We start from the raw sequence: 27,220 nt of genomic DNA, 5'->3' as shown, positions 1-27,220 counted from the left end.
GTACATTATATCATATTGCTGCCATAGGCACAATCGGGCGAAAATTAGGTTGTATGGAAAACATTTTGGTCATTATAGATATTTTCATTAAACACGTTATTCGTTAATCGGCTGCCACTCTCAAAAGTCATTCTCTATTCGGGCACACTAAAATGGTCTCAGTCGCCCTAGGGGCTTCCTCGTTGCGACTTATCGAAATACGATAATTCTGATTATTCTGGTGCTTAACATGTCTACGCATTTTATAGTTCGTGATACAACTGAAAAATTGTCGGATGAGCAATGTAAAACTTTGCAATAGCGGTACTAAGAAGAATTGATTAACTAACTAATGTATTACCATAAATCTATTTATAGAACAATAAGCATTTACATGTAAAGAGTTTATGTGTATGTAGCTGAAATCGCTTATCGATAAATCTATAACGTTTATTTTTTTTTAATTTAAAAATGGTTTTTATATAATATCATTGATATTTGTTGGTTATAAACAACCATATATGTAAATATAATGAATACATTTGCTTCTTTTCGTTGACATAATTTTCTATAGAACATGACAACCCTCATGCAATTTGCAACGGCGCTAAATAAAATACTGGCTTCTGATGCGTCAAATACTATGCTCAAGTGTGTATTTGTGTTTTGCGTGTATGTATGTGATTTACATGTACATTTGTAAAGAGTGAGTTCTATGTGTGGAAAATACATACTATAAATTACTAAAGCGTTTTTGACAGCAAGTTTTACCTCAGTTGTATTTATTTATTATTTTTTGGTGAGCCATATGCAAATTTTGTATAGGAATCTATATTAAAATGCTCAATATTTGCAGCTAACAACGAAAGCTGAATTCGGCAGCAAATGTCAGGCGTGGATCAGGTAATAGCATTTATACATATAGACATTTATGTACATGTATTTATGCTCATAAAATATACATGTGTGTTTCATTATATATTAAAAGGCTTACAGAAAATGTGTTAAATTATATACAAACATGTACATTTTTATATATTTGAATACACATATGTACATATATATTATTTGCAACTTAAATCCGCTAGAAACAAAGTAATAAATGTTTCTTCTTTCAGAACATAACCGGAACTGCAGGTACATGCAACATTAATCCGCACTTCTCTAGTTATTTAATATATAAATATATAATTCCACATAGATACACACACATATATATGTGCTAATGTATATTAGTGTACTATTAATATTTACTTTAAATATCTCCACCTTTGTTTAAAATCTATATCTACCACTTTCAAGATTATGTTTATCTTTTATATATTCTTGTTAACTATAAAACAATGCATTCACTAGCAAAATCTGTCGAGGAGCGTAATATACCATGGAGCCAACAAGTTGATGAGGCCTTCTATGAAAACCTATCTTCTCCAGCCAACGATGATAGCTCTGGTAGTGTTTAAACACATTTAAGACTTAACTATACTCTCTGCTATAATCCAAATATTACAGGTATTCAAAGCTCAATGCAATTTCAATTTCCGCCATTTAATGTAAAAGAGAATAATAGTTTTTCATTGACTAACCCGGGGAAAGGACGTAGGACATCTCACAATCATGGTATGTAGAGCAATACTGGCATATATTAAAAAGAATTTACGTTTAAACACTACAAAAATATGTAAAGATATGGATAATGTAAGAAATTTTATATGCGGCATGTTAAAGGGAGTTCTTCTTCCGAATATTCGTGGGTACGCACCGTCGTTTTCAACATTCAATATTACCTATGTATGTATGACCTTTATGTATTATGGATTTGTGGAAACGAATATAAAAAGTCATTATAACGAAGAGGAGCTTACCTGATTCATGTTTCTCTGTTTGTATACATTTTTCAATTTTGAAAACTATTTCAATTTGAATTTTGGAAGCATGATATCATAACTTTGTATATACCCTTGTTTTCAAAATCGAATTAGAAGCAAGATTAAAACTCACCCTGTTCTTCCTAAAGAATTGACGCCTGAGTCCCATTTAAACTTATAAGTAAATACTTGTGCTTTTATAAGTGCTCAAATGTATACCCTTCTTCTGAGTATTATAAATTTGTCATCTGTCATTTAACATCTGTCAAGAAATGGTTTTCACAATCAAAATCATTTTTTTACTTTCTCATCAAAATTATATACTTTTAAATATTGTATATATTTTTATACCCTCAACCCATAAAAATGCGTATAAAGGGTATATTGTATTTGTGCAAAATGTAAATGTATGTAACAGACAGAAGGAAGCATTGCCGGCCCCATAAATTATATATATTTTTGATCAGCACCAATAGCCGAGTCGATCTAGCCATGTCCGTCTGTCAGTCTGTCCGTATGTATGAACGCAAGAATATCAGAACCTATAAAAGTTAGAGACTTGAAATATAGCTGTAGGTCCTCCTAGTGCCTGCGCAGATCGAGTTGGTTTCCGATAATTAATAACTTACTCCGTTTCCAAGCAATCGATAAAACTCAATATCGACATCCTGTTTTTTGAGCAAATTTGATAAATAATAAGTGCCAGAGTCTCCAAGCATGATATATATATCGAGTGATCAAAGACACCTATCGCCACATTCCCGCTACCACAGCTGAGCTGTAAATCAAGTTAATAACCCAACTTGTATTGCCCACCAATTTAAGCTACAATTTTAATGCAATTGACTTTGAGAATATAATAAGATATACTGCAGAAAATTTCATGAAGGTTAAGAAACACGTGTTTGCGGCACCAGCGCAAATTCGAAGAATATCTGTGTGCATGTACACACACATTCATGCGCGTTTGCTTCGTATCCATCAACAGAATTATAATTGGGATTGTATTGTTTTCTGTGATACTGTTTTAATTGGTTTTTTTGCTCACAAAGACTCAATTATTGATGTGGCTGTTGAGTAGAGGCGGTGGCAAGCAGTGCAGTTAGTTGCGAGTTCGAACCCTGCCAGGAGAACCTTTATTTTTTTATCTTTACTACAAACGAGCGCGTAGCGCGTTTTGTATTTGGTGTTGGAATAAGAGGGTTCAGGCAAAGACAATATAAACACTAAGATGAGTAACGCCCATACATTGAATGCGACGCAAAATTTCTTGCCTGGCCTTTCATCTGGCCTTTGAGGCTTTGTACGGCATGCCTGCCGACTGGTTGTTCGTTCTTCAAAGACCAGACGAACGAATGCCGAAGTCGCGGCTTGCTGATGCTGACACGAGCTACGAAGTAAGTCGCCTGCCTTGAGCAAAGCTGGTCGATGCTGCTTGGCGTCGCTTCGTTTTCAAAGTTAATTGAGCGAAAAAGTTTAGAACTTACGACCGACGCAAAGTGCTTGTGCTTTATCCATGAAATGCATGCTTTATTTAAATGATATATTACCGCAGATATTAACGATTAATTTCATAGGAAAATTTAAGAACTTATATAATTTTTACACAAGGCGCTTCTTGCGCAATAACTATGTTAAGAAAATAGCACACATAGATTGATTTCACTTTTCTTTTTGGACAGTGTATGGTCGAGAAAAGTTCTTGTCTCAGCCAATAGCGTGCGTGCACTTTTGGTTGTATGCGTGAATTATACATGCATAAGAACTTTAAAGTATGTATGTATGTGTTGTTATTCACTGCTCTGGCTTTAGGTGGCAAAAAATTAAGTTTGTTAGTTTTCTAGCGCAGATCATGACCTATCCCAAATTTGTGTTGATATATGAATGCATATTTTGTACTGAGGTTAAGAAAAGAAAACGAAAAGAAAATTGTTCCTTTGCCAGTCAGAGACTTTGCCAGAGCAGTGGATAACAACACATTCAAATATAATGTTATGTATGTATATTCACACGCATACAAACATAAGCTTCGGCCCTCATAGAGCCGAAGCTGAGAGCAAATTCTATTTTTAGCTTTTTCGTTCTCTCGGCTGTGAGAGCGCAATGCTACAGATTTCGTTTTCGTTCTCAATTTTCAAAAAATCAAGTTGCATAGTAGCATTTTTTGTATGGCGTTACTCATCTTAGTGTTTATATTATCTTTGGTTCAGGGTATTTGAAGCACAATAAAGGAGCCGGTCGCAATCAAAAAATAAAGAAACGAGCAGAGCGCGCATTGGTAAAAAAACGTTCAAAATCCGATGCTTTCGACGAGAACTCTTACAAGAGAACTGAAGGAAGAGTTGGATCTGGATGTTTTCCAGGAAACTGTACGTCAGCCCATACTATGACACGAGTACAAATCAAGAGCTGCTTGCAAGTGACCAATGCTCTCTGATGTTAATGTTGGAAAACAATTGTCCTTTGCCACAATGTACCGCAATCAACCTGCCGAATATGGGAATGACGTCATATTCAGCGATGAGACGAAAATGATATAAAGATGGACCAACAAAAGTGTGGCGTAAGCCCTTAACCTCCTTAGAAAATCGAAACATCATTCCGACAGTCAAATTTGGTAAATTGTCCATAATGATTTAAAGGTACATTTCAAGCCAAGGATTCGGAGATTTAGTTCAAAACACGATGAACGCAAAACAATAGTTAGGCATTTTAAAGAACCAGTTCAGAAGCAGCGCGAATAAATTTGGGCTTATAAATAATCACGTTCCGAATTTTAAATTTTATCAGGACAAAGTATAAGGGGCTTTGTTAAAGGAAAGAGTGGCCAATAGGCATCCGAAGAAATGAATAGCAACTAAAACTGCTATACTTGAAGAGTGGCAGCATTCACCGAGCCATTATGGTTTTAAAAAGCTTATTCATTCAATGAAAAAGCGCCTACACGAAGTCAATAATGTCAATGGTGGCCATAAAATATGAAAAATATATCTTCCTTTTTATACCCTAAACCCATTAAAAATGGGTATAAGGGTATATTGTATTTGTGCGAAATCCAAATGTATGTAACAGGCAGAAGGAAACATCTCCGACCCCATAAAGTATATATATTCTTGATCAGCATCAATAGCCGAGTCGATCTAGCCATGTCCGTCCATGTCCATGTCCGTTTATTTTCGATAATCGATAATTTACTCCGTTTCCAAGAAATCGATAAAAATCGATATCGATATCCTGTTTTTTGGGAAATTTTGGTAAATAAAAAGAGCTAAAGTCCTCAAACTTAACATTAAGCTTCTAAAATAGAATATATGTGCATTTGATGTTGGAAGAAGAGGGTTCAAGGTATCCCCTAGTCGGTAGCTCCCGACTAGAACCTCTTACTTGTTTATGTGACTTTTTTAATGAATTCTATTAGTAAATACTATAAACAACTATAAATTAAAAAAAATATTTACAACATTTAAAAATATTCAATTTGGTTGAGAAAGAAAGAAACAAGAAAGAAACAAGCGCAAATCGCAAGAATTTCTGTATATATGTACCCACAGACATATATGTGCATATTCTTTGAATTATATCAACAGCATTGCCATTGCGATTGTATTGTTTACTATGCTGCTGTTTTAATTGGTTTTTTTTTTCATTTAGGACTGGAGTCGCTTTTAAGTAAAGGCGGCGGCAGTAATGTAGTCAGTTGCAAGTGCGTACCCTAACGAGGATTCTTTTTTTCTAAAATTAATTTGAAAGCAGACGGGGTCGTGGCGCGATCTGAATTTTTGTTGGAGTAAGATGGTTTAGGGTATGTCCTAGTCGGAAGCTCCCGATTAGAACCTCTTATTGTTTTTTATCGAGCTGTTTTTACCAAAGCACAATATGCTTCTACTATTATATTATATAGTTCTATAGGAAGGATAGGTTTGAAAATTATTTGTTGTATATAAAAATATTCAGTTTTCCAAGATACTTGTAGCAAACTCAGCATTTACGAGCTTTAATATTCTCACATATTTGCAAAACCGAAAGGGGTACAAATTTAATAAATCTCAGGAGTGCCGAATATAGCCGTACGTTACTTTTGGATTTAATAACTATATTAGAGAAATTTGGAACAGTTGTCCTCCTAGTGCCCGTGCGGTACGAGTCTGTGTCCGATAATTGATAACATGCTCCGCTTTTAATCAATCGATGACAAAATTCTTGTTTTTTTGGTAAATCGCTTAAGTTTTAAAAAAGTAGAATCACGAAGTTTAACATGAAGGTTCTTGAATGTTACATATGTACAAGTATCCTTCATTTTATAGCTATCGCCACCCCCCTATTTCCACAATGCCGAAAGCCGAACTCGTACATCTTCAGAAATAAAACGAATAAAAGCTCTATAGTTGAGAGAGTCTGATTAAGAGATTCCTTGAACCCCCGTTTGAGTTGTCGTTCAAGCTTTCTCTTATACATACATGGACAAACCAAAGACAATATATGCACTAAGATGAGTATCGCCCAAGCATTTGCAAAATTTCTAGCCTGGCTTCCTAAACTAGCTTTTACAATTTCGCACGACATGGCAACATACTGTTGTTAATTTCGTCTAAATTAATGCCAAAGTCGCGGCTTGCTGATGCTGACATGAGCAACGAGCCAGCCTTCAGCAAAGCTAGTTAATGGTGTTCTGCGTCGCTTTGTTTTCGAAATACATTGATCGAAAAAGTTTTGATCTTACGATTGACGCAAAGTGCTTTTGCTTAATCATGAAATGCATGCTTTATTTAAATAATTATAACTAGATACTTACGATTAGTTTTACAGGAAAATTTAAGAATTAAGTAATTTTTTCACAAACCGCTTCCTGTGCAATAAAAATTAAAATAGCACACATAGATTGACTTCAATTTTGTTTTTGGGCAGAAGGAGAAAAGTTCTTCTCTCAGCCAATAGTGTTCAAGCACCTTTGTATGCGTGAATTATGCATAAATAAGTACATCAAATATACAAAATATACATAACATGCATTCATATGTCAACACAAATTTGGGATAGGTCATGATCATCGCTAGAAAACTATGAAAAATTATTTTTTTGCCAGCCAGAGACTGCTAAAGTTATGATTAGCAACACATGTATGTATATTCACACGCATACAAACATAATTGCTTGCACGGCCCTCATAAAGCCAGAGCTTTCGCTCTCTCGGCTGTGATAGCGCAATAATACAGATTTCTTTTTCGTTCTCAATTTTCAAAAATTCAAGCGGCATAGTAGCATTTTGTTGTATGGCGTTACTTAGTGTTTATATTGTCTTTGAACAAACCACAGCTACTCTGCGAATGAGGTGATTCTTTTCTCAACCCCACGTTATAAAAATTGCTGACATGACATCTAAATGTTTGTAAAAGAAAATATTTTTACTTTATTTTTCAATTTTAGATGGAAATGGGGGTGGTTTATAAAGTGAAATATCCTAGAGCTGTGTATACTTTTCGCGAGTCTTAATACGGATTAGCTCTTTTAAGATCCATAAAACAGGATATTGATAGCGATTTTGACATACTTCATGGAAACAGGGCAGGTTCTCGATAATTGAAAACCTACTTTCAAAATTCGACATCAATATTATAGTTTCCGAGATCGACGTGTTGATTTATAGGGATGAACGAAAAAACAGACGACCGCTAGAATGCCTTGCATATTGTTGCTTGTTAATAATATGTGTACTTTACAGGGTCGCAGATCGCAGATGTTTATATTTGCTTTACCTGTTACTTATGCATACATTTTCAATGAGTTCAGTGTTTTTGTGCAAATAAAAAAATAAAGTGTATATATTCATGGTCAGCATTAATGGCCGAGTAAATCTAGCCACGTCTAACTTTTTGTTCGTATGAACGGAAAATGAAGTTTTGAATATTAAAAGATTTTGTGCGTGAAGCTTCGTGCTCAAATGGTATGGTAAGGAGTTCTACTTCCATATATTCATTGCAGCGCACCTTCGTTTACATTATACATTACCAGTATTGATTATGTAAGTTAATTCCAAGGTTTATTAAACGATGAAAAAAATATAATTTATATGGAAGTAAGACTTCCTTTATTTGATGTTAATTTGCAATTAACTAAACTTAAATCAATTCTAGCCCTAGTAACCTGTGGCTTAGCGGCAGCGGTGTTGGCATCGGCGTGAGGTTGTTGGCATCTATATTTTGTATTTGGATATGTGCTGGTTCTTTCAAAAAAGAAAAAAAGACACCCAAAGGTCTCTCTTGTTCTTTGTTCAGTTGCAGTATTATATTCTTCTTATTTTTCTTCATAACGTGTAATACACAGGTAAGAAGGATGGCAACTGTGAACAGAGTTATGAAACCGACTCTATTTGCTATAGAGTGCGTCTAAAGTTTTTTGCATGATTTTTATGTTGTTGATATGACTTCTTCTAGTGCTTCCAGAGAAAGAATCTAAATTCTTTCGTTTTCTATTGGGGTTATTGTATAGTGGGATTTCCTGGGGTCATGACTGTGACCTCTAAGTGTCTGAACTCTTGTCTGTTTATGAATATGGTTTCGTTCCAAAAGTTAATCATGCAGGTGGCTCTCACGCGTTTCTTCTCCCCTTGCCACCCAATAGTGCCGTTGAAGTCGTTCACTAGTATGACTCCATCGTCGATTTCGTCGATCTCCGGGATATGATCTGTATTGCTAAAACCACAAAGCGCTTGCTCTCCATTAACTAAGTTAGGTATACAATATTTGTGTGCAAGTTTACAATTTTTGATTTGTTACAAATTTTAATATTATGGTATGAAACAGTTCGTTCAATTTTAAATTAAGTATATTTTTGTGTTTCACTACTGGCCTTATTATGGTATTGCATTCTATTTCATCTAAATTTTGAATTTTTGCAATATAAAACAGAGTTGTTCCATTATGCAAAATGGAGACATTTGCGAAATCGAGCATTTCTTCAATATTTAAAGGTGGCATGATACTTTTATTAAAATTATCGTTTACTAACTCTTATCTCTTTTTCGCCAAGTAGGAATGTATTTATTGAATTAAATTTCGCACGTTGTATAGCGTACTTAATATTAACTATTTCTTCTTTTATGAGCCCAATTCGATTTTGTAAGATAATAGCTATCTCGTCACTTATGAGAGATTCCTTTCTTATGCTATTGGTTAAATCATTTGAGATTTTCGTCAGTTTATAAATTCGATCTTCTAATTGTCTGTTTATGATAAGCTGTTTATTGTCGTTTTCTATAAGTTTGTTTATGTTGTCGGTAAGAATTATTAAGTCGTCATTGTCCTGGCTGCGCTCCTTCATATTTTCAAGCTGTGCCTATAATGTTGATCGCTCTAGTCTTTCGTTTATGGAAAAGTGATATTGTGTCGAAAGTGACAATAGCTTGCGTTATTTAGTGACGGAAAGTGTAGTATAAAGTATTGGTTCTTAAGTCTTTTTCGGTGTAAAAAAGGAGATTATCTAATGCGTTTTTAATCTGTTCTAGCTCTATGACTTGTACGATTCGTGTTGTCGATGTCTGTAGTCTCCCTATTCCTTTTAGAATTGGTCGGTGAATCGACCAATTTTACAATCGGTGTATATTTTTACACTCGCTTAACCGTAGAGGTGATTCTTGAGGGCTTTTAGGGCCCAAATTATTGCCATTTCCCTTTCATTGGTGGCGAAGTTCTACTCTGCTTTAGAGAGGGTTCTAGAGTGGAAACAAATGGGTCGCTTGTTCTGGGATAGGACAGCCCCAATGACAAAGTTGGATGCATCTGTTGACAGACGAAATTCTTTGCTGAGGTCCGGGTAATGGAGTATTACCTCATTCGAAACTAGGGAATTTTTTATTTTATTGAATGCTTCGATCGCTTCTTCGTTGAGATTAATGAGCTTTTTAGCTGATTGATTTTTGAACACACGCCCATCTTCCCCTCTTAAAAGAGAGGTAAGGGGCTTTGCCAGCTTTGCGAAGTCTTTTATAAACCTCCTATAATAGCTGGCCATGCCAATAAACGATCTTAAATCCTTGAGAGTTTTTGGAAAAGGGTACTTCTTTATTATCTCAATTTTGTTTGGACTAGTTTCTAACCCCTTGTCTGAGATGACAAATCCCAGGAATTCTACTCTGCTTTTAAAGAACTCGCATTTGTCCAACTGACATTTCAAATTGGCTTCTTGTCGAGTTCTGAATATGGCGGCAAGGTGTTGCGCATGCGATTCATCATCTTTGCTAAAGATAATGATAACGTCAATATAAATGAACCATATTTTTCCAATATACTCACGAAGGATGTCGTCAAGAGCTCTCTAAAAAATTGAGGTCTCATTCTTCAAAGCGAATGGGAGTCGTGTAAACTCGTATTTTCCGTTGTTAACGGAGAAGGCAGTTTTTTCTATGTCTGACTCCTTAAGGGGTATTTGATGAAAGCCACTTTTTAAATCTAAGACAGAGAAAACTTTGTTATTGCTTAGCTGTGCTAGTACCTCGTTGATTTCGGGTATAGGGTATTTGTCTGCGGTAGTTTCTTTATTTAGTTCCTTGTTCCCATGCGATATTTCTTTTGCCCGGAGGCATCTAATTTTTTCGGAACAATCCACACAGGTGAATTGTATTGGGATCGGGAGGGTCGAATGCTTCCGTCCTCTAAAAGTTCTTTGATTTGGTTGTATACTTCGTCTTCGGATTGGCGAATAGGTGTGGGTGCATTTTAACTAGTTAATTAAGGCTCATTTTTTGTTCGTTTGTACTATGTTCTGTTCATGGTATTACCGTGTTGACCGCATCTATTTTTTCTGCTTATTGGGTATGCGAATATTGTTCTTGATTATTAGTAGATTCTTGCTGCTTTGTATCACAGCGTTTAGTTCCTTTAGACTACCTAATCGTTACCTAATATGGCGTCGAATGATTTTAAGGTGGGTAAGAGAAAGAATTTTATTTTTATATCGTTTCTATTGAAAAGATTAGCGAACTTGTGTTGTATAATTTTAATGCTTCCGCCGACTGTGACGGCTTCAAAGGTTTTTTCGTTTGGAATAGGCTCGGACACGAATTTTGGTTGGACGTAATTTCGGTTTGATCCTGTATCTATTAGGATTTTGAGTAATTTTCCGCTCCCCATCTTACATTCTATGTAAGGAAGACAGGAGCTCTTTATCCTAATATATTAATATCTGAGTGTTCGTATTGGGTATTTTGTCCGTCATCTGTTTCTTCAATTTGTTGGGCGTATTCGTTAAATGGCTGCTCGTATTCAGTCTGCTGTTCGTAATTTAGCATTGATTGTACGTATGCTTCCATGGTCACATAGCTGTCAGTGTTTTCGGTCTGTTCTTCTCCTGTTTGTATGTTGAAATTTCTTTGTTTTTTGTCCGTGGCGTTTGTTGGTGGTGGAGGTCTTCTCCCTACTTAATGTAATTTATCATCCTCGTGCGGATGCTTTGGTCCACGTCCAGGGTCAGGACGTGGTTGGGGCTTTGGTGCAGAAGTAGAATTGGTAGAATTCTTCTACTGTTTGGTTGTTACCTTGCACTAACATCGTCATCTGATATTCTTATGTTCCCAGATCTCTTTTGTCTGTATAGTGCAGCGTGAGACATTTGGAGATAGCGCTCCAATTTAGGCGAACATTATACGACTCGAGAACCGTGTCAGCATTGCCAGTGATTTTGTTTCTCACTGTATGCAATATGCCAAAGTATTTTGGCGAACCTGCCTCAGCTGCATAGGCTGAAAGTATACGATGTTCCGCTGGATTACCGGAGAATTCTCTGAGGCTTTTAACTATGTCCGGAACTCTGTCCAATGTGTGTTTCACTTAATTTCTAACTTACATTACTATTCCTGATGTGGCAACCTCCCCTGCCGGTCCGGATTTCATCCTTTTTGAAGCCTTTGGGTATCTACTGGGGGTCCTGAGATCAGTCTTCGTTGAGAGTATCCTGATACGTTGATACGTTGATACGTTGTCCACCGATGGGCAAAATTGAACAATTAAGTTCCAATTGCCTTTCGGGAATTTCACCAATCGTAGAATTTAATCGACGAGAGTTGCACTGGATTTATTTTCGCGTATAACCGACTAACGCGCACGTAGAAGCGTTTTTTTCTGTTGTAACACGAGCCGGTCCCTGCTCGGCCGCCAGTTAGCCTAGTAACCTGTTGCTTTGGGCAATTCTTGGAATTTTTGGCGGTTGCCAATCGGCGCGTGGATGAAATGACACAGACACCAAGTCATCATTTTGATGCTTATGAGATGTTGCAATGCTTCTTATTGGGACTGTATGAATTTATTTGTTGTTAACTTGTGTAATGAATTACTGGTCAGCCAGTCAAAAAATAATTAAGACGAAGAGCTAACTCGACCCAATTGGAATTTTGTTTTGAGCGCGAATCGTCACACACCAAATATTTGACCCCCATTTCCAACAAGGACTTTTCTAAAAGTGCGAAACACCCATTAGATGAATTTTCACTAATATCTATGAAAATATTTTTAAGCCGATTTTCGCTAATTAACCACTGCTGTGAGAGGAATTTCCAAATCGCTCAACCACGTATTATTAAATTCTTATGTACAGCTTAAAAAAGCAAATCGGTGAAATCTTAAAACTTCTCTTAAACTTAGATTCTGCGAAAAGTTAGAAATACGTCTCAAATGATTTTTCTTAAAGATCTTCACAAATGAATTTAAACCGAAACTTCACTGACATTACCTTTGATTATTTAAAACATTTACCCAGAAACTTTGAGCCCATGAAATATGTATGTATATGTAACAGGCAACCTAGCGATGGTTTTTTTTTTGTCGAAATGCTTTTTTTAGAAAGTCTCTTGGGCTCAACAGCTAGAGTCATCAAAGTTGACATGTGGATTCTTCATTTTATAGCTATCGCTACGCCGCCTTCATCCTTTAGTTTTAATGAAATAAATTAATCAATTGAAACAACCCAAAAATTATAAATCTGTTGTCTTCTTGAGATATACAAATTAGGATAATTATGTGTCCTGCCTTATTTAGAGGCTTTAAAACTCCTCGGCTTATCCCGCCAGTATGGAATTGAATCAAGAAACAGTTATCACTTGTTGGTTTATTGCCTCTCTTAGACATTAGACCATTTAAAAAAAAAAAAATTTTCCTAAGCTCAGACCCTACTCATTCTACTGTTGCAATCCAGCGGTGATGCCGGCATAATCCTAACACACTTGCATTTCTGCAAGTGTAGCAATGAATCGGCTTAATTTGTTTATTTGGGGCTGCGGACGATGGCTGATAATAAGATATTCTGCTGAAATGAAACGATACAGATTAGCATCGACCTTTTCTAAAAGCAAGCTGGTGACTGAATTAATTGCACGTATCATCAACAAGCCGCGACATCGGCATTCGTTCGTGTTGTTTTTAGAAAGTGGGAAGCCACTCGCCTAGCGTGCCGTTTGAAGAGTAAAAAACTCCCTGAAAATGCTACGGTAAAAAAAATTGTGTCGCATTTAAATATACGGGCGTATCTTATCTAAGTATTTAACTTTGTCTTATGTATTGTATAGTCGGTTAGAATCAACTAAAGTTGACAGTATGAGTATATGATTTTTTTTTGAGGTTGAAGGCAATAAATGAACAACTATGTTCATATTATCAGACAAATATATATTTATTAATTTTCAGGGTTGTAATTTACTTAGACCAACTCGTTGCGGTTCGAAAAATTACTGCACACCAAAATCTGCAAAGAATAATTTAATTAGAATAGAGCTGTGCATATCTTTAGTACAATTTACCTTAGCTCTTAATATATCCTCTGTCCAGTCTTCCTGTGTTATACTTGTTATAGCTTTAATTAGAACTCTTTGAACTTTTTCAATCTGCTTTTTGAATGTATATATTATTTCGTGAGTAGTTGCTATTGGCTGGTTAGTGCACCAACACTCTTTATTGGTCACGAAACTCAAAGAGGCGTAAAGTATACCGGCTTCTTTGGCTAATACTGCTTCTGGACAAAGTGTCATGCTCAAGAGGTCAGCTCCCCAATTGCGGTACACGTTGTTTTCTGCAACAGTAGAATAACGTGGTCCCTCTAATGTTATTACAGTTCCTTTAGAGTGTATAGGAAGGTGCAGCTCATTGGCTGCTTTCAAGAGGTGAAAACGCGTACGTTCGCAAAATGCAGGGTACATGGGAAGGTGGCATACGCCAAAAGGACTGCCAATAGCGCCGTCATAAAATGTTTGAGCACGTTTTGTTGTACTGTCAATAAAATCGTGTGGAACAATAATGTCTCCAGGATGAATATTTTCACGCAGCGAGCTGACGGTGTGCGTAACTAAGATATGTGTGCACCCCAACTTACGCATGGCCCAAATGTTAGCTCTGTAATTAATGTTAGAAGGCATTATATCATGAAGTCGTCCATTTCGCGATAGAAGGGCACAATTGACATCTTCAATTTTTCCCTCAATTATAATATCTGAAGGTTTTCCGAATGGCGTACATACAGCGCATTCCCTTCTATCGCTTAGTACAATAGGTGTATCGAGGCCAGATTCTCCAATAATTCCAATTTTGACCTCTTCCCCTTCATCAATTTTGTGTTCCATAATGCGGTAATTTTGGAGTTTTTCAAAAAATCCTAATCTGTTTTTGGAAATGTATTATAAACAGTTTATTTTATTTCCTCATTTTCACAATAAAAAATTGACTTCTCATGCTTAGCTATCCTAAACTAAAAATTAAATTAAATATAAAGTAATATAAAGTAATAGACTACGTTCTGCATGTGCACATATGTGTATATGTATGTGCACATTATGAGAGTTAAGTCATTGTAGTCATTGTCTATTGTGCACGTAGGTAGAAATAAGGGTGATAATTTTTTGTGCTTCTGGAAGGATTAGAGAATTTTAGACGCCCTAACAATAATAATTACATTACCTACAGTTGGCTTAAGAGGGAATATTAAGTAGAGGAAGCCTATTGGAATACGGTGGTAAACGAAGATTGGAGTCCCAGTTTAAACCTTGTAAGGCAGAATTAGAAATTGATTTTGAACTGATTCAATGCGATCTTGATAAATTTTACACTGCCGAGACAAGACACATGAGCAGTTCTCAAGTATAGCTCGAACAAGCGAGATGTAGAGAAGTTTGGTTATGACGGAATCGTTAAATTTTCTAGAAAACCAAGAACACCATTTGCTTTATTATCAATGTTAGCAATGCTTAGATTAAACAAGTAAGAGGTCGGACGGACAGACAGACGGACATGGCTAAATCGACTCGGCTATTAATGCTGATCAAGAATATATACACTATGGGGTCGGAGATGTTTCCTTCTGCCTGTTACATAGATTTGGATTTCGCAGAAATACTATATACCCTTATACCCATTTTTAATGGGTTCAGGGTATAAAAAGTAGAGCTTACAATTAAATATAACCCTTATATCTTTAATTGTTAGCACTTGTTGCCAAGAATTATTGCCATGTTTGTATTGCAGCTAAACCGATAAAGCCTAGTACAATTGAAGGTCATAAGCATACACTTTGAACAATTTAGATGCACTTAATTGGCCAAACACAAGATGTGGAACGGGTTTAAACAATCTTCTAGATAAGAGTGGTTTAAAGAATGAGTGCATGAAAGTATAAGATTCGCATCTTCTGCGCACATAAGTATATGATCATGTGAGTTATAATAGAAGGGACTAAAGGTCCAAGATGACTATTTTGAGGTACCCGTGAAATAACGTGAACCTGTTTCTAGGTATTCAGCCTCAGAACGACTTATTTGGTCATACCCCTTAAATAAGAAGAAATCCAATGTTAAAGAAAATAACTTAAATGCAAAGACAGAAGATCAAGATCAAGGGATAGATTTAAAAGCATTAGGAATAGACGAAAAAGGCAAGCACTGTACTCCTTGAGTAGACATCTAGTGGATTTAAAAAAATGTAGAGCAGAAAGGAGAGAGGAATGCGAAATAATAGAAGGAAGTATGAGGTATAGGAAAGTATTAGGGTATTATTATTAGGACAGACAAAGCAGTAAGTTGATTGGAAAAAATTAGCACAGCGGTTTGCAGCATGAGAATCATTGCTAGCCTTAGGTGGCAAACTTGAAGATTTAGGCTTCAAGCTTACAAAATCATGAAACTATCTCGAATTTTGGACAAACTGCCTTTTCAATGAGATAGGTAATTCCTGTAGCATTAGGAATTCATAAAAAGGAAGATTGACTTGGCATTACACTTTTTGAAATATTTAGACTTAATATTTTTTAGGTTTTCGTCTGGGAGTAAATGGCTAAAAAGAAGCAAACGATGGGATTTAATTGGGAATACATGCACCTAAAAGGGAATTCAGAAAGAAAGACCAATCAGTGGCAAGAATACTTTGATAAAGCAAGGAAAAGTTTTCTTTTCGAACGGACTTATTGGTCACTAATGACTTAGGAGTAGGATTACAATTGAGCAGTGCAACCTCAAAAGTAGGGTCATATGCATCCTCAGAAAAAGATAAATGGGGTTACCTGGGGACATTGTCATTAAGGTAATCTTTGATAAATACAAGGTCGTGTTTTATTTAAATTAAAAGAAATTGTATTGATTTAAAACAACAAAAGTACAAACTAAACATTGTCGATGAATAATAATTAAGAGACGTTCCTTTAATTAAATCACCCAGCACGAAAAGTAGTTCATTATCACGCCCCTTAGTAAAAATAGTAGTTACATGTTAATAGTAGTTAATAGTAGTTACATGTTTCATGTAAACTTGAATGTCAGAAGAAGAAGGATATAGGAAAAGTTGATGATAATAGCGCGTGAAGGGTAAGTAATTTAAACTGGGAAATTCTCAGCATTGGTAAGCGAAGCTAAACAAAAAGGTTCAATATGAAGAAATGGTTTAACGGCAATTAATACACTACCAAATCGAGACGGTTGATCACTGTTGTTCGAAAAACTTCGCCATCAGATATGGTATAATTTAGCCATGTTTCTGAAAATGTGACTGTATCCGCATCAGAGAAAGTGCAAGCTATTAAGATTTTAAAGCTTAGATATAAAAATGAAAATGGCATTATCCTTTTGGAGATGATAACGAGAGATCTGATATTGACGATCGGTAAGAAGGCAGCATATTTAAATTTTTGGATACAGCTTTTCAAAATTAGAAAAAATATTTTTAAAATAATTAAATATATATTTGGCTGCTATTATAAAGCACGAAACATTTTATAAACATCAACTTAAGGTCTTTGCGGCATAGTTAATCTATGGGTATGTGTCTATATGTATGTATTCATTGTTTTTTTTTTTTTTTTTTTACCCTACTAAACAGGAAATTATGGAATTGCGAAAATTTTTGTAACAGGCAAAAGGAAGCACCTCCGACCCCATAAAGTATATAAATGCTTGATACGCATCAAAAGCCGAGTCATGTTCGTCCGCCGTTCGACGTTCGATGTATGAATGCAACAATCTCAGAACCAATAAAAGCTAGAGACTTGAAATAGTGCCCTAGTGCCCGCGCAGTACGAGTTTGTTTCCGATAGTCGATAACTTGTCAGGTCTCAAGCAATCGAAAAAAATCGACATATATAAATCTTGTTTATTTTGTTAACAAATCTCGTTAATCTCGTGTAAGTTATAAGAGCTAGAGTCACTTAAATAGACATATAAATGGTTAATATTCCGAATGCTTAATATGAAGTGTATCAAATGGCTTTTTTAGTATGCTGTGTACTGTTCTCTTGTGGACTGTTATCGAGACGGAATATGGAATACAGTACAAGCACTTTCAAATATATGCCGCTAATTTGGCCAAGAATTTTCTTATCATATCATTGGTGCAGTTTTCTGCGGAAAGCCAACATTTTTTTCTGATATACACTATACCGTCAACTAACTCAAAACAGCAACATAACATTTCTCTGATTTCTCACGCAATATACGTTCGCTAGGTATTGGCACAGGTTCTCAAATTTCTCCATTTAACGATCAGATGGTATTACACACGAGTCAGTCGCCTTCTTCAGTTTGTTTTCTTATTGTCTACGTGGGTCCTATATTTTAACCAAGTCGGTGGGCTATCGAAAAGTTATAAGCAGCAAAGCTATGGTAACAAGACTAGGCTGGCGTTTCCTTTTTGGAGTAGAAAAAAAAAACAAGATGTAATTTATTAGACTGTCGCTGAACCGGCATTGGAATTCAACTGTTTTAAAGCTACGATTAAATATTAATCTCAGTGTAACAAACGAATACCTCCTGCTCTTAAATGGAAAAATTATCACTTCTCTTTCATAATTCAGTCAAGGAATGCGTAATTCGACAAAAGTTCGCAACGAACTTGCGAAAGTAGAAATTAAACCTACGCACGAGTGCAATGGCTTGCAATAACGAACATGGCTCTGGGGAATCCTGAATAACCGTAGTATTCATTATTCGTTAAAATTCCTTCAGCAGTAACATTACATCCCAAGATTCGATTCGTATATCACTAACCATACAATGCATAGATACGTCAAACAGCGAAATAATCGAAACACGATAAATCGATGCCAGTGAACCAAGGGTGCTTGCGACCATTTTATTATGCCCAGAGAGAGTGAGACTAATGAGAGTGGCAGCCGAACGCCGGCATCGGAACGATCTCGTTCCGCGCATAAGTTCGCAGCGGCTGATGTTTTTTTTCAAAAACATGTGCACAGTGTGCCACGCTCTCACTCAATGCTTTGCGCACTTGTGTACATTCTCACTCCCTTTGGATGGCTTTTCAAAAAATCACGAAATCCACAAACATAACTATGTTTGTGTTGTGTGCCTGTGGTAGCAAAAGACCCACACAGTCAAGTGTTTTATCATGTATTTCTTCGTCCAGTCAGGCATAATGAAAAGAATTGATATATTTTAATACCCTGAACCCGGGAAAAAGGTATATTGTATTTGTGTAAAATGCAAATGTATGTAACAGGCAGAAGGAAGTATCTCCGACCCATAAAGTATATATATTCTTGATCAGCATCAATAGCCGAGTCGATCTAGTTATGTCCGTCTGTCTTTCCGTCCGTCTGTCCGTATGTATGAACGCAAGGATCTCAGAATCTATAATTGTTAGAGACCTGAAATTCAAGATGTTCCTCCTAGTGCCTGCGTAGATCGAGTTTGTTTCCGATAATCGATATCAGTTTCCAAGCAACCGATAAAAATCGATATCGACATCCTGTTTTGTGAGCAATTTTGCAACAACTGCATTTGGTGTTGGAATAAGAGGGTTCAGGGTATTCCCTAGTCGGGAGCTCCCGACTAGAACCTCTTGTTATTTAATAAAAGGTGGAATACAGTATAGTTCGGAAAGAATTTTCGGCGGGCGGAAACTGAGTGAAAAGTAATATCTAAAATGTTTATCACTGGCAAAGCAGGTTGGTACCTATTTAGCATACACACCATCTTTAAAATGTAAATAAATGAACGGCGGTTAAGTTGATAGAGGGCCAAGCTATTTTGTTAACACGGTATGATGCTCTAGGCTAAAATATACAGAAAGTCGTGTCTTTTAGACACGCTGTAATTTTTGTCGTTACTGCTTGAAATACGAAGCTGCTTAATGAAAGTGGACATTTTTTGATGTTCCTACCTCATTGTTGTTGGTTATTATATTTACATTACGCTTATATAGAACTACAAACTTTGAAAAACCTATAAGAGGTAGTCGTCAACAAGGTTGACCAAACATTTTAATAAAATTAATAAAAAAAATAATAATAATAAATGATCAAACCAATCCAATGAACCGACATTATTTTCGCAAAAACGACGATAGGGAAAGGGAAAGAGACGTACGAGACAGTCGTAGCCTAACGATTAATATGAATCGAAAGAATTTTTTTTGGGGTGGCAGTAACATCCGTGAGCGTAATTCGGTCCACAAAACTCACAGGATCTGGAAACTATATCAGCAGATATAGCGACTATAGACGGGGTTTTGATTATCAGCGAACAATAAGTAGGGATTATGTGCCGAAGGAAAGGGAAAATGTACAAAATTATAGAAACAATCGTTTTGGAAAACATGATGGGTCTAACAATTGACGGAACAAACATTCACATAGCCATTCAACTAAGGCAAAGTTGAATAAGCGGGATTTCAATACTGAGCAAAAAAAAAAATTGCCGTGCGACTTAGAGCTGAACTGTCCACATCCAGGGATTAACCAAACGTATGCATTATCTAGTCTCTCTAAAAATCTTCATATATAATTAAAATTATAAAATGCGAAACAATGACTATTAAGGACTGAGTTGTTGAAATAAATAATTGAAAGGCGTCTGATGGGCGTTATATAGAATTCTCATGCCAATGTGCACCTAAGATTCGCTGATTTCATGTTTAAGATATTTTAAAATTCGGTGTACAAGCAGTAAATCAGAGAGATAAAATTAAGCTGAACGGCCGTTAAGTTGATAAAGGACCAACACAGTTTGTTGCCCTAGGGAAAAATGTACAGAAAGTAGTGTCTTTAGGCACGCTGTAATTTTTGTCGTTAATGTTTTAAATACTTAATTAAAGAGCTCATTTGTTGGTGTTCCTTTATCTTTGTTTGTTGATTATTATATTTATATAACGTTTTTATAGATCTCTACACACTTTCATAAACCTATAATAAATATTCGACAAGGTTGACATTTTATATTTTAATAAAATTAAAAAAAAATAAGTAAATAAATAAATGATCCAACAAAATTCTTTAATTGACACTTCCCAGATACAAAGAAAAAATATGGAAATTCAGGTTCTTACAACAATTCAAAGCGTGACGATAGCCAGATAAATGCCTGGAGTTCAAGACGACTTTTATCGGAAAATTCTACGCCTTCTGTTCGGGTATGTTGTGATTTTATGGTTCTTGGAATAATGCTTATAGAATAGACAAGTCCATATAGCCAACTCCGTATGATATTTACAATTCAAATAAATCCCCCTTTTGAAAGCAAGGACATCTAAGAAATAACTTGTTGTTCTTTAGAAGAGAATAATTATTTTAATTATTTTTCCTATGCTACTAAAATTGGAGCGTGGATCTTCATATTATATAACAAACCTTCTAACGATATAATTCCCTCTGTAAGAGTATACTAGCCAAGACACTTACAGCAACTAACTATAAGGCACCTTTCCCTGTGCCACAATATTTGATTCTTGGACTATTAAAATCTAATAATAATATAATTATTTGAATAAATTTTTTTTTCGTTCAAAACATCCTTTGTCATATTTAGCGGTTTAAAGAATCTTTTGATTGAATGACAGTTAACAATTTAATGCAAAAAAAATATAATCGACATTCATTTGGTATTAACATGTAAAACAGAATGACTTATATTTATTAATGTATATATGCAGAATAATCCAAATGATAATGGGCCATCATCTAAATTGGACAATCGCACATGCGAATCTGTAGATGAAATCAAGATACACGCAGTAAGTGTTGCACCAAAAAAGACAACATGGGCATCTATAGCTTCGCAGCCAGCAAAACCAACTTCGAAAGTAAGTAAATTAAATTAATATTAAAGTTAATATTATAACTATTATCTTGCCTTATTTGCACACGCAGACCACATATACTGCTTCTAGCCATAAAAAGAAGGGTCCCGGCATGCCACCACCTCCAATGGTACCGGGAAAACATAATTTAGATGTTAATGTATGGGAATTGCCAAACAGTAATCCACCGCCAGTACCATCCCCGCCTTTACCAATTGAATTGTCCTGTTCGGAACATAATTTTTCTGTATCGACTAGCGAAGAACCATCGCCGGGTACACGATCTGAAAAGGATGATTGCGTCAGATTGGCCAGCAACAGTAATTTTGGAAGCGGTCGACCTTCTTCGAACGGTCAACACCGCAAAAACTGGGTTGCAGAGCATCTAGCTCACCAACAAGATACACGACAGGCTAGCGGAACCTCTGTGCAAGCTATCCGACGAACCACCCCTACCGGCCCACAAAATCGATTTAACGAACGCAAAGGAAATTTTGCTCGCCACGACTATGATAAAAACTTGAAATACGAATGTCGTGATGAAAATAATCCCCTTGTTGCACAAAGTTCGTATATAACTGCAGAGGTCACTGCTGACCCGCAAATACTATTGGACGAGTTGAAAGACAAGAATAATTATAACCCTTCAGAAATTGACTTAGAAAAAGCAACAGCCGCACGGTAAATAAGTTAGAATGTAATATTAATCAAATTAATAATGAATGCTAATTTATTTATTTAGATTTTTTGTCATAAAATCTTATTCCGAAGATGACATTCATCGCAGTATAAAATATGAGATTTGGTGTTCCACAGATCACGGCAATAAGCGCTTGGATGACGCTTTTAAAGAACGACATAAAGGGGGCGGCCATATTCTGCTTTTCTTTTCGGTAAATGGCTCTGGCCATTTTTGTGGCATGGCACAAATGATGACATCGGTGGATTATAACTCTACATCCAGCGTTTGGTCTCAAGACAAATGGAAGGGAAAGTTTAAAGTTAAATGGATTTATGTGAAAGACGTGCCTAACGGAAAGCTTCGACATATTCGGCTCGAAAATAATGACAATAAATCAGTGACGCATTCAAGAGATACACAGGAAATACCAAACACGAAAGGCATAGAGGTCTTACAGATACTACACTCATATAGGCATTCAACATCCATTTTTGATGATTTTTCCCATTATGAAAAGAAACAGGAAGAGGAAGTTTCGTCTAAGCGACCAACAATTCATGTAACAGATGCCATTAGCCAAACTCAAGTACCAATTAACCGACATTATGTCCGTGAAAACGACGATAGGGAAAGGGAAAGAGATGTGCGAGACAGTCGTAGCTTAACGATTAATATGAATCAAAAGAATTTTTTTTGCGGTGGCAGTAACTTCCGTGAGCGTAATTCGGTCCACAAAAGTGTCACAGGACCCGGAAACTATAACTGCAGCTATAGCGACCATAGACGGGGTTTCGATTGTCAGCGAACAATAAGCGGGGATTATGTGCCGAAGGAAAGGGAAAATGTGCAAAATGATAGAGAGAATCATTTTGGAAAACATCATGGGTCTAATAATCGACGGGACGAACATTCACACAGCCATTCAACTAAGGCAAGGTTAAATAAGCGGGATTTCAATACTGAGCAAATAAAAAGTGACGTGCGATTTAGAACTGAACTGCCCACATCCAGGGATTTACCAAAAGTATGCATTAATCTAGAAAATCTCTAAAAATCTACATATAATTTTATATACATGTTAACCAATTTTGCGTTGCAGATAAATGAAAATGATAGAATGCGGAACAATGACTATTAAGGACTGAGCTGCGGAAACAAACAATTGAAATGCGTCTGATGAACGTTATATAGAATCCTCATGCCAATGTGCACCTAAGATTCGCTGATTTCATGTTTAAGATTTTTTAAAATTCTGTGTACAAGCAGTTAACCAGAAAGATAAAATTAAGCTGAAAATAAAGCCAACAACCGGTAATTAGGTATAAATACAATAATATGATAACATTTTTATGTAATTTATTATTATTATATAAATCGATCGACGCTTTCATTGAACGGTTCATTCGAATTTAATTCAATCGATTTGTACACAATTTAAAGTCAAGAGTTTACTTGATTCATTCCTTGTAGCTGCACTGCTAATATTTATTTAACCTATTTCATCTATATAAAGTCTAAACTGAGTATGTGAAATAATTACAGTTTCAATTTTCATTATACCCATTGTTGCCTCAATCTCAACAGCACTGATATCAATTTATATATTAATATGTACAAGAAAAACTTAAATAATCTGATAATAAAATATTTCATAGTGAATTTCAAAGTTAAGAATTTTATGGAAGAGCGGTCTTTTATGTCTCGTGACCTATTTAAAGTGATTTTGAGGCCAAAAAAATGGGAAAAGTGTTCCCCGAAAATGACTAATATCTAGTGTATTCTTGTTTATATTCTGAAAAAGAAGGTAATTGCGGGCCGAGTTTTAAATGCACGAGCCAAAACAAACACAAAACTAACGTTTTGAAACACGATCAAATACTCGCCGGAAAATTTACTAAAGTAGAGCTTCTATAGCCAAACACGGTAAAGAAACGATACGTTATTAATTCTGCGATTATTTCGAAAATTAAAAAATAGAAATGTCGGAATCGAATTTTATAATAATAATACGAGTATTGCCACCCCTTGCCAGTGATACATTTTGTGGGAACATTTTTTAATATTACCTTTCCATTATAAACTTTCGTTTATTAAACCTCTGACCCGCATTTGCCACCCAAGAAGCTATTAAATAATTTCTCACAAAGATCATCGAAAATGACTTTGAGGCCGATCGGATGATAAGCACAAAACGTACATACAACCGTTTTTCGCTAATTAACTTGTGGGGGGAATTTTGCTCAAACAGGTTTTTATGAAGAACATGAAATTAGGTTTGAAGCAAATCGCGCAAAACTTAAAACTTAGCCCAAAACTCTTTCAATCACATTTGTACGAGGAAGCTGGGATTCTGCGAAAACTGATCGTATAGGTCTTTGGAGATAAACTTGACCCTACCACCAAAAACAATATAAACACTAGATGAGTAACGCCCATACATTTGAATGCGACACAAAATTTCTAGCCTGGCATCCTAAACTGGCCCTTACGATTTCGCACGACATGCCAGCCGACTGGCTGTTGGAATGCCGAAGTCACGGCTTGCTGATGCTGACACGAGCAACGAAGCTAGTCGCCAGCCTGCCTCCAGCAAAGCTGGTCGATGGTGCTTTGCGTCGCTTCGTTTTCGGGGTACAAGAAGACGCAAAGTGCTTTTGCTTTATCCATGAAATGCATGCTTTATTTAAATGATATATTACCCTAGATACTAACCATTAATTTCACAAGATAATTTAAGAATTATATAATTTGTAAACAGAGCTTCTTGCGCAATAATTATGTTAAGAATATACCACACATAGATTGACTTCACTTTTGTTTTTGGACAGTGTATGCTCTAGAAAAGTTCTGGTTGTTGTGGTTTATAGCCTCTGTCCACTAGTTTAAGAAATGTCACATTTTCCAATTTAACATATTGGTGTTTCACCGGTTGGAGGTAACATGTGAGTGGCGAAAGTACCGCTTTTTAAAATAAACAGCTGATCGAGTTTCTTTAATTTACATAAGCGCTGTAAAGTTTTTCTTGTAAAACTCTAAAATTGCGCTCTTGAGGTAAGGGCTCCATTTTAGCTACTTTTTTCGAGATTTCGCCATGCTTAAATTCTAAAAACTATGGGATTATTTCTATTTTAAATTTCCTATTTAAAGTTGCCGCTTGCTTTTGTTGATATAACAGCTGTTTATGGTTTTGATAATTTCACACTTTTCACAACATCGATAAAAATCTCGATTCATCATCGCAAATGTGATTTCCATTGGGAAAACATACAGGTCGCATTTTACGAATTTCGCAAAAATGTGACATTTTCAGAAATGTGATCAGTGGACAGAGGCTATAAGTGTCTTTGGTTCAGGCCATCCACTAGTCGGAAAGTCGCGACTAAATCCTTTTACTCGTATTGTTTTCTTTTTGTTTTAATTTAATTTTTTTAAATTAGCAGCGTTGACTGTAAATTATCAAAAACAAGTTAAAAAGTATCTTTCCATTTAATGAAGAAACAAAATCGATGTGGCGTCTGAGATACTGACATACTGTACTGACATATCGTCGTATCTAAATATATGTAAATATTGAATAATAAATAATTGAAACTTATAGATAAGTGTTTTAAAATATAGACTTTTATTTATATTCAAATAGGACTTTTGGCTGCTGCCAACCCGTCATGGGCAGGCTCAGAGATTGAAATATTTGGCTTTCCTAACACTGCTATTTATTATGGAAAATTATTACTACGCTCCCAAAAAAATATTTAAAATGTATATTAAAAATGAAAAGATTTGCATACTTATTTCCTATTTGGGATAAGAAAATAAATAATTTAATTTAAAGAAATTATATAAATCATCGTTTACATCGACTAGAAAAGTCTGCAGTAGGAAACAAGCGAGATATATTTCTTTGCCAGCAAAACCCAGAGCAGAGAATAACAACATATTTAGATATGCTGTTATGTATATTCACTCACATACAAACACAATTGCCTGTACAACTCTCACAGAGCGGAAGCTGAAAGTAAATTCCATTTTACGCGTTTTCGCTCTTTGGAGTGTGAGAACGCAATGATACTGATTTCGTTTGAGTTTTCAATTTTTAAAAATTAATTTGTTGTAGCATCTTGTTGTAGGGCGTTACTCATCTTATAGCCTTTCTCCACTAGCTTAAGAAATGTCACATTTTCAAGTTTCACATATAGGTGCTCCATCGGTTGTCGGTGACATGTGAGTGAAAAAATACCGTTTCTTTAAATAAACATCTGATTGCATAATTTACATAAGTTGCTTTAATTTGCATAGGCGCCGTAAAGTTTTTCCCCAAACCTCAAAAATTGCGCTCTCGCCGTAAGGGCTCCACTTTAGGTACTCTTTTCGACATTTCGCCATGTTTAAATTCTAAAAACTGTGAGGTTATTCTTATTTAAATTTCTTATATAAAGTTGTCGCTTGCATTCGTTAATATATCAGCTGTTGATGTTTACGATACTTTACCATTTTTCACAACATCGATACAAATCTGGATAAATCATCGCAAAAAACACGAAATGTTCTGAGCGAGTTTACGCATTTTTCAAAAATTAGCCTATTTTGAAAGATGCGTGAATTATGTATGCGCAATTCATACACTTTGCAAAAATGTGACATTTTCAGAAATGTGTGAGAAATGTGTTCAGTGGACAGAGGCTATTAAAGATAAATTTTATTAATTTTTTTTTTTTTTTTTTTTTACTTTTTTTTGATTGTTATTTTTAAGTAATTAATAAGTCTTAATGGGAGTATAAAAATAATATTTATTTAATTTAAAGAAATTGTATACGTTTATATTAGCATCGACTTAAAAATACATATTTTTTGTACGTAGCGAACCACAGTACAAAACATGGATTCATAAGTCAGCACAAATTTGGAATAGTTCATGATCAGCGCTAGAAAGCTAAAAAAATGTATTTCTTGGCCAGCCAGAGGCTTTACCAGAACACATTAAAATATGCTGCTATGTATGTATATTCACACGCATACAAACATAATTGCTTGCACGGCCCCCATTGAGCCGAAGCTGAGAGTACATTCCATTTTTAGCTTTAGCATTCCCCGAAATCGTGTGCACTTTCACCACATAAGATAACCAATTTGAAAATTTCAGCTTC

General features: G+C 35.6%; 2 protein-coding genes and 2 long non-coding RNA genes across 5 annotated transcripts; 1 reads left to right on the top strand and 3 right to left on the bottom strand.

The window, feature by feature from the left end:
• Nucleotides 1-617: 617 nt before the first annotated feature.
• Nucleotides 618-23,410, top strand: Ythdf (YTH domain-containing family protein). 2 transcript variants are annotated; one of them, XM_002060173.3, is made up of 10 exons: nt 618-778; nt 836-882; nt 1,098-1,116; nt 1,336-1,431; nt 1,492-1,599; nt 20,610-20,728; nt 21,248-21,397; nt 21,465-22,075; nt 22,137-23,100; nt 23,176-23,410. In XM_002060173.3, exons 2-10 carry the CDS (start codon nt 865-867, stop codon nt 23,212-23,214), a joined length of 2,124 nt encoding a protein of 707 aa, XP_002060209.2. In that variant the 5' UTR covers nt 618-778; nt 836-864; the 3' UTR covers nt 23,215-23,410. The 2 variants fall into 2 exon arrangements, with proteins under 2 accessions (XP_002060209.2, XP_070066910.1); XM_070210809.1 differs by lacking the exons at nt 1,336-1,431; nt 1,492-1,599 and having other exon boundaries at nt 624-778.
• On the bottom strand, nt 1,512-2,083 carry LOC138911492 (uncharacterized). The gene is made up of 2 exons (XR_011417114.1): nt 1,845-2,083; nt 1,512-1,766 (listed from the first exon to the last, which is right to left on the bottom strand). It is a non-coding gene; the product is annotated as an uncharacterized lncRNA (long non-coding RNA).
• LOC6636749 (purine nucleoside phosphorylase) lies at nt 13,484-14,562 on the bottom strand. Its single transcript, XM_002060174.4, has 2 exons — nt 13,630-14,562; nt 13,484-13,574 (listed from the first exon to the last, which is right to left on the bottom strand). The coding sequence occupies exons 1-2, from the start codon at nt 14,443-14,445 to the stop codon at nt 13,530-13,532; spliced, it is 861 nt and encodes a 286-aa protein (XP_002060210.2). The 5' UTR covers nt 14,446-14,562; the 3' UTR covers nt 13,484-13,529.
• On the bottom strand, nt 22,150-26,804 carry LOC116652322 (uncharacterized). Its single transcript, XR_004305298.2, has 2 exons — nt 26,397-26,804; nt 22,150-26,332 (listed from the first exon to the last, which is right to left on the bottom strand). It is a non-coding gene; the product is annotated as an uncharacterized lncRNA (long non-coding RNA).
• Between the last annotated feature and the right edge of the window lie 416 nt (nt 26,805-27,220).

This window comes from Drosophila virilis, unplaced genomic scaffold (assembly GCF_030788295.1).
Source record: "Drosophila virilis strain 15010-1051.87 unplaced genomic scaffold, Dvir_AGI_RSII-ME tig00001170, whole genome shotgun sequence".
Lineage (NCBI taxonomy): Eukaryota > Metazoa > Arthropoda > Insecta > Diptera > Drosophilidae > Drosophila > Drosophila virilis.
This window is presented reverse-complemented; position numbering and strand designations above follow the sequence as displayed.